This window comes from Limulus polyphemus, unplaced genomic scaffold (assembly GCF_000517525.1).
Source record: "Limulus polyphemus unplaced genomic scaffold, Limulus_polyphemus-2.1.2 Scaffold12869, whole genome shotgun sequence".
In the NCBI taxonomy this organism is placed as follows: domain Eukaryota; kingdom Metazoa; phylum Arthropoda; class Merostomata; order Xiphosura; family Limulidae; genus Limulus; species Limulus polyphemus.
Genome location: NW_013678479.1, coordinates 1756 through 10065, shown reverse-complemented (window position 1 = coordinate 10065; position 8310 = coordinate 1756). Strand labels below are relative to the sequence as shown.

The window sequence follows — 8310 nt, the reverse complement described above, 5'->3', positions numbered from 1 at the left end:
TAACTGGTTTACCAAATACAGCTTTAACGTCCTAGTTGTGTAGAGGATTTGGTATGAATCCAACAATATTTCCTGCTGATTTTAACTGGTTTACCAAATACAGCTTTAACGTCCTAGTTGTGTAGAGGATTTGGTATGAATCCAACAATATTTCCTGCTGATTTTAACTGGTTTATCAAATACAGCTTTAACTTCCTAGTTGTGTAGAGCCTTTGGTATGAATCCAACAATATTTCCTGCTGATTTTATCTGGTTTATCAAATACAGCTTTAACTTCCTAGTTGTGTAGAGGCTTTGGTATGAATCCAACAATATTTCCTACTGATTTTAACTGGTTTATCAAATACAGCTTTAACTTCCTAGTTGTGTAGAGGCTTTGGTATGAATCCGGAAGTTAAAGCTGTATTTGATAAACCAGTTAAAATCAGCAGGAAATATTGTTTAGTTGTGTAGAGGCTTTGGTATGAATCCAACAATATTTCCTTGTCACCAAAGCAATACATCTACATTTCTGGTAAGAATCACACTTACATATCGCAAACAGTTGTTGTTCTAGAGACACCACCGGTGAACCTTGGATCATCAAGAAGTATAGTCCTTTGAGCAAGCAGGCCTTCTCTCTTGTGCATCTAAATTAACAGTTGGTTTTCCAAGAAAGTTCGTCGTATGATCTTTGTGACTCTCAACATCTTTATTCATAGCAAATAGAATTTAGATCTTCAAAACTTGTATGTTGTTTTTAGTCTCAGGTGCTGTCCATATTCTGTTTAGAAGAACATCAGAAGGTTGATCTTCTTTCTGGCACATGATCTGGTGAAGTCCTGTGATTTTGAAGTGTTCTTTTCAGATGGATCCTGATAACCATTCAGAGTTATTAGTTAACAGGTTGAAGATAAAAGATAGACAAATAGAAGGAAGATTGTGAAAGTCACCAAATGTGACAAATATATACACACTTCTGAATGTTTCATGTATTGACCATTTATGAATGTTTTTTTGGCATACCACTCTCAACCAATGAAACAATAATGAATATCTTTAAATGTATAAGCCTCATTCTGAGGGTATTAGATTTGTCATCTAACAACTTCACATGTGTTTCAACTTCTTTTGGAAGTAGCAAAGCTGTATGAATAGTTATGGCTTCAATGTTTGAAGCAGTATGAGGATGTGTTCTCTGGCTTTCCTGATGCTGATAATTTTCTATATGGCTTTTACGTCTGGTTACAGAAATATATCCTAGATGAGGCTTTTTTTATATCCATTGATGATTTTTAACACCAATTTGGAAATATCAATATATATATTCATGTTAAGAGAGTGGATACGATGCCTATACTCCAAGTGGTTACAAGCTGTGAAGTCAGCTCGGTTTGTATAAATCTGTGTGTTTAGTGGTGGATATGATTCCTATACTCCAAGTGGTTACAAGCTGTGAAGTCAGCTCGGTTTGTATAAATCTGTGTGTTTAGTGGTGGATATGATTCCTATACTCCAAGTGATTACAAGCTGTGAATTCAGCTCGGTTTGTATAAATCTGTGTGTTTTGTGGACATTCATCATCTGGTGTGTCAAACTTAAAATTTGTATTTAACTCTAAGCCTACTGGAAAAAGGAAATTATTTTTTTTTAAATTATTTTTGGCATTTCTTTGAAAATTTTTCACATACTTAAAATTTCCATTATATTTGGATCCATTTTTAAACCACGCACACAGTTTTCATGAGAAAATAGGTTTTAGGAAAAAATGGGGAAGAACCACATCTAACTTTAAAGTGTAAAAACAAAATTATTTACTTTGTAATGCAGTATTTAATTCTTGAATAGAATGGAATTAGATGTCTTGTTTGAATGTTGAATCCAGAGATTCAGAATATTCAGTTTTTCAAAGATGAATTCTAATTCATGTGGAATTCAGTTATCATTTCTTCAGCATGATACAGTTGCTCTGTGATTATGTAAATAATTTAGCAAATGTATAAAATTCATGTTCATTTTTTGTTTGTTTTTTCTGAAGTATGTCCAAACCTTTGAAAAGAAGTTTTTATGGTGTGCCTATTGGGTAGGATTAGGGGTGTTATCATCCGTTGGACTGGGCACTGGACTTCATACATTTCTCTTATATCTGGTAAGAATTTTGAAATTATCCATTGGGAATTTCAAGAGAAATAATTAGTGTAAGAAGACTACTTCACAGGAATGAAATATTAAATAACTTTGTCTTTTTACTGAACTTTAAGAATATATAAGTCATGCCCTAGATGGATTTTGAAAAACAATTATAAAAAAAGTAATTACTTTTTTGTGTATTAAAGTAAATCAGTTAGTAATTCATAGATTTACTTTTGTTTTACATAATCCCCATGGGGCACAACTTTTGTAGCACATTGTATAATGTTTAATGGATATTTAAGCAGAATCGTGCTGTGACAGAGGAGATGAAGTGATACAAGTTGTAAGCTGTATGATTTGACGAAGAGTGCTAGCTTGAAAACATCATCTTTTTCAAATAAAAGTATTAAAAAAATTGCCGATTGTTTAATCTATTCTTTAATTTTGTAAAGTAATGAAACCAATCCTGGATAATAAACTGACTAGATGTTCCTTTATGTCATAAATTAATGCACTAAAGATTTAATCCTATAATGATTAGGGTGCATTGAATCTTAAGAAATGTAAAAATGAATTTAAAGAAAATTGAAATTATTTTCAACATTACTTTTACATCCAGTACTATTAATGAAAGTGACTATAAAATGAAGTATACACAAGACTCATAAAAAAAAATAATAAATAAATAAAATTAGTTGTTAACTAATCAATATGGAAAACAATTTCTGTTACTAATTTTCTGGAAAAACATGACACAAGTAAAGGAAATATCTCCTAAACAACAGTGAGTGACCAGTGAAAACTGATATCTTGACCACAAATTTAGATGCAATATTAGCATTTTAATAACTGGTTGATTTTTAGCTCAATGATTTGAATATATTTATTAATGAACCTCATGTACAAGCTAGAATCCAAGTTAAAATACACAAACAAACAACATTTTATCATACACGATTAAAATCTTTATTTTAACCGATCAGCGGTTGTGAAAGTCACTTCATGTTTCAGCATGGTTTCACGTCTTCTTCAGGAGTGTGAAAAACAGTTAATGTGTGCTATATAAGTACAAAAGGCATGGTCAATTCTCGGTATCCGTTGCTCGGTCTTCTGGAAACGATAGTCGATACGACTTCCTTTGATGTTACATTTCACTTGATGTATTTCGGTATAATACCATTTCTTGTACATTTCACAAGGAAATTTAGTTGAAGTAGTTGTTTCTTCAATTTGCAACTCTGTTTTTAAAATGCCCTTCATAAAATTCTTGTTGGTAGATTCTTAATATTTTAGTTTTTTTAATGAGGATTGTAGAACTTGTCTTGTAGTTCCTAACTTTTTATTTTAAGTAACACCAAATATATGTTTGTATGTTGTTACATAATTTTTTTATAGATACCTGATTTTGTCTGTATGACAGAGTTTTTTTTATAGTGTTTACAACATTCCTAGGATTATGAACCGTGCCCAATAAACAGTTGTTGTCACGTGCTAGCTAATTTTAGATAAAAAATTAGTTTTGTTCACGAAAATACTAAGAAAAAGTTTTGAAAATAGGAATACTTAAGATAAAACTAAATATCTGATTGGTTCAATTATAGACCCATATTTATAATGGTACACATTTTGTCCACAAGGGTCCACATATAGCAGCCGTTACCCTAGCAGCCTATGAGTGTGAAAGTCTTGATTTTCCAGAACCTCCATATCCTGATGAGTAAGTATTTTTTTAAAGATATATATGTGTCAAAGATATCATTGAAAAGATTTGGTATTTTACTTTTAAACTGAGTATTTCATTAAAAAAATACATAAAAAAAATATTTCTCTTTAATTTTTCTCATTGGTGTAACTAAACATTAATTATATTGGATTGACATAAAAGACTTATAACAATGGATGTCAGAAATTACAGTAGACATTCACTGAAGTCAAACGTACTAGGCTTAGCAGTTGTGGTTAAACACGTCTGCAGATTTTTTCTCACAATCTACAACTTATAACTACTTGATAATGGAAATACATCAAGGTACAGAAGAAAACTTGGAGTTAATGTAGAACGAGGAATAACTGGGATTTGATTGGTCGCAATAAAAAAGTTAGCCCTTAAATAATAGTTTCATTGGTTAATATCAGCTAAAGGTAAAAGTTTTGATTGAAGCTATGATTATGGTCTGAAACATGAAGTAATAAAAGTTTATTTATGTAATTTCGTGGATCTTTTTTTACAAGAATTGTTAATTTTAACTTCAGTGAGAGTTAATGTAAAAAAAATTCTATTTTTATCTTTTGATTAATGTAGGATGCATTTTGTATATCCACAAATTTTCTTTAGTGTATAGTGTTTCTTTACTCTTCACATTCCCGAAGATGTTACTGTTTTAAAGTGACATTTTAACATCTTGAGGAGTGAGGATAGTAAGAAAATGCTATGCACTAAAGAAAATTTGTGGATACACAAGATGTGTCCTGAATTAAATGTTAATCAAACAGTGTCACCTTTGCTCTTAAAACTTTTCATTAATGATAAAACTGAAAACCAGTTCTTTCAGATATAGAAATGTAGCTTTTTAAGACGTGAAATCCTTCTAGAAATTTGTCGAGAGAGGAGGTTCCTACATATTTTGACACCTTAAAATGCATTTTTGAATATTTTAAGAACTGTGCATACTTAATCTTTTCCAACTTTCACAGTCTTCTCCTTTTTACGCAACCAATCCCATCAAAACTTGTTTTTAACTGATTTGTTGATATCTTGACTCAGAGCATTCATCAACATTTTGGTTTCTATTTCTAGACATTTTGTTCTTAGAAGATGCTTAATTGGCTGCTTTATTATAAAATACACAAAATGATATTATGTTCCTCGGAACTTTTTTGAGATGCATGGAAATATACAATGTTGAAATGCAATAATCAGCTAAACAGTCACATCGGCAGACAGAATCTGTTGAAACAAAGGTGCAAGAGGTCAGGCTATTGATTTGCTTTAATATCAGCGAAGAGTAGTACATAAAATCTTATAAAGTTTGTGTTATAGTATAAACAATTTTCTCAAACATGAGTGCTACAAAATGCTATTGTTAAAACTATTTTGCTCCCAACAGTTTAGCATAAATGGAATTAATCCTATTTTACACTCATAAATCTAAAAGAGCATAAATTCTAGATATTTAATTTCTCAATATTTAAGAAACTCAGATAATTGGAGTTAATTCTTGCCATAAGCAGGTCAAAGAAACGATGTCACAACTTTTTAAAGGGTTACATTCAAAATTGAATTAAGCTACTTTATTATCATGGTATACAAATATACTTGGCATCAAAGCATAGTTAATAAATCATATATTAATATTATGTATAAGTTTTAAGCTCTTAATTTTATAAGGAAATATTTAAAAAAATTCTTATTCTACCCTAGTTTGAGAATTGTGACATATGCTCTCTAGGTCTTCCCTCTTCTCTAATTTACTTACCATCCCTCCAGAAAGTATGAAATTGAACATAAATTATTCATTATAACATAGTTATTACTCAGGTAAAGGATAATTTTTATAGCCTTCAATATTATTTGTTTAAAGTGCCATAAACTAGAAAATTGGATCCACTTACCATGCCCACTTTTTTCCAAAATTGCCAATAATTCTCTTATGTTAAATACTGTATTATTTATAACCAATAGAAAGCCAAATGGTGTATTATGTTACGTTGTTTTCTGAACAGAGAATTGTCCATTTTGCTTCCAGTTCAAGCTTTATTCCCATGGGAAATACATCGACAAGCTTAGCTGAATATTATTCTGTGTTTATAGGTGCAATATTTAATTAAATAAAAAATTATTGACTGTAGTAGTACCATTAGTATACACACACACACACACACACACACACACATACACACAAATATATAGAATAAGGTTAAGTTTTGTTGACAGTCAACAGACCCAGGTAAGTAATATTTCTTGTTTTTCATCTGTATTCGTTACTTATTATAGCAGTAAATAAAATGTAGAAGTTGGAAACATATTAGGTTAGATCAGGTAAAATAAAGAAAAAATAATAACAGCAAAAAAAATTTTATGTGGTATGCTCGTGAGTTTACTGTGCATTATGTAATTTGCTAGGGTAACATGAGCTACACATTTGCTGAGTGATTTACAACTTGTGTGGTGGGATTATTAGTTAGACATGGTTCAAAGGGAAATAAAATAACATTTAAATAGAAAAGATATATATACTGTTATGAGCTTTAAATGATTTAGGATGAAATGGTTTTTGTTATAATATGAAATTATTCTGGAAAAAAGAAAAGGTAATTTAGATGTAGTTTTATATATATATGGTGGTTACGAGGTTGGTTAATTCGACCGACCTCGTATAGAGTTAGGGTAAAGAAAATAGATAAAATACAAAGTTTTGCTGAAAAAAAAAACATTTGAAATTTATTTAGGGCATTTTAGAGGTGAAGCAAATGAAATTTGACAATTTTCAGATGAAGAAAAGTATTTTTAATTTAACATGAAAATCAATTTGCACTATGAACAGTTAACACTGAATATTCACTGAGAAACTTTTAGTAAAAATACTACATTTAAAATTCTGATTGGTTTGTCTACAAAACACTTAAATGACAGGTTACAGTATGGAAACTAAAGGTCAGTTTGGGGTCACCAATTCGAGTGAATTGACCATGCCTGTGATGAGAGTTAAAATATGCAGTGGTGCAAAATGTGGTTCCCTTTTTCAAGGGAACGAATCTTGTACTGTGAGTGAAATTGACGATATTCTGTTTAGAACACAATGCAATACAATACATCATTTGATGGATGAAAACCTTGACTTTCTATTGGTTATAGGTAATGTATAATGAAACGTAAGAGAGGATGTGGTGGGAGGGATCTGATTTTGTATTGATAGCTCTGTAACCAAACAAAATTGAAGACTATAAAATTATGTTTTGACTGAGCAATAATGATTTTATAGAGAGTATTTTACATTTAATTTCGTACTTTTTCGAGGAGAGATGGATAAAATAGGGATGATGACATGCTAAGGCAAAATGTGTCACGTGGGTCACACTAGTGGAAATTCAAGATTTTTTTTTAAAATTAAAATTTTTTTTGTAGAATTAACAACTTAAAACTTGTATACTATTAAAATATGGATTATTAGCTAAAATTTTATGCTATTATAATTGTATAATGTAAACAAAAAGTACTTTAATTAAATATTTTAATGTAAGACACTAAAACCTTGTGTTATGTGCAGTGAAGGGGTACTCGGGGTGATAGGGTTAATGAATAAAACTATAAAAATGTTGGCTGCAATAAAATAAGGACATTACAAAAAAAAATATGCTTTATTTCCTCTTTTCTGGTGCATTGGATAACTTATCTATTTTTAACTAAATTAAAGGCTTTTTATACAAAATTAAGTGAAAGTCCTATCAGTTTAGGGGATAAAATATGTTGTTTTTTTTTGTCTTACAGAATTATCTGTCCAGATGATGACAGTGGGACCACTTTGGAAATTTCAATTCTTGCTATAATGAGTAAAGTTCGTCTAGAAGCTTTCATGTGGGTCAGTGAAAATCTAACACTAATTCTATTTACCAGTAGCTTTTGTAGGCAGTTAAAGTCATTTGAAAGAGTTGTTTTGTAACTGTATAATCTTTACTTTTATAAAATACTGGATTTTATTGTTGCCGTTAGTTGTTCCTTGATAAGAGAACATGTGATAATTTAAATCATTAAGATGTTTGAAGTTAAAGGTGATTTTGAATGTTTATGTGCGACTTCCCTTATTCAAGAAATCTTGAGACTATAAACTTATCTTGGTTCCATTTCATTGAAAACAGTTTTAAGTAGTTTATAAGTTTCCTATTGATTTCAATTTCAGGGAGCTGGGACTGCACTGGGTGAACTTCCACCATATTTTATGGCAAAAGCAGGTAATTAACCTTCAGATGCCACTTTGTTTGAAGTATATATTGACCTGTTTAACCAAAGACTTAATTAACCTTCAGATGCCACTTTGTTTGAAGTATATATTGACCTGTTTAACCAAAGACTTAATTAACCTTCAGATGCCACTTTATTTAAAGTATATTGACCTGTTTAACCAAAGACTTAATTAACTTTAATTAGATGCCACTTTGTTTAAAGTATATTGACCTGTTTAACCAAAGACTTAATTAACT

The 8310-nt window shown here is 30.3% G+C and overlaps 1 protein-coding gene across 1 annotated transcript; it reads left to right on the top strand.

Annotated features, from left to right (window-relative positions):
* Window positions 1–1329: 1329 nt before the first annotated feature.
* Window positions 1330–8082, top strand: LOC111084021 (vacuole membrane protein 1-like). The gene is made up of 5 exons (XM_022380797.1): window positions 1330–1371; window positions 2018–2128; window positions 3750–3829; window positions 7601–7691; window positions 8010–8082. The coding sequence occupies exons 1-5, from the start codon at window positions 1330–1332 to the stop codon at window positions 8067–8069; spliced, it is 384 nt and encodes a 127-aa protein (XP_022236505.1). The 3' UTR covers window positions 8070–8082.
* The last annotated feature ends 228 nt before the right edge of the window (window positions 8083–8310 follow it).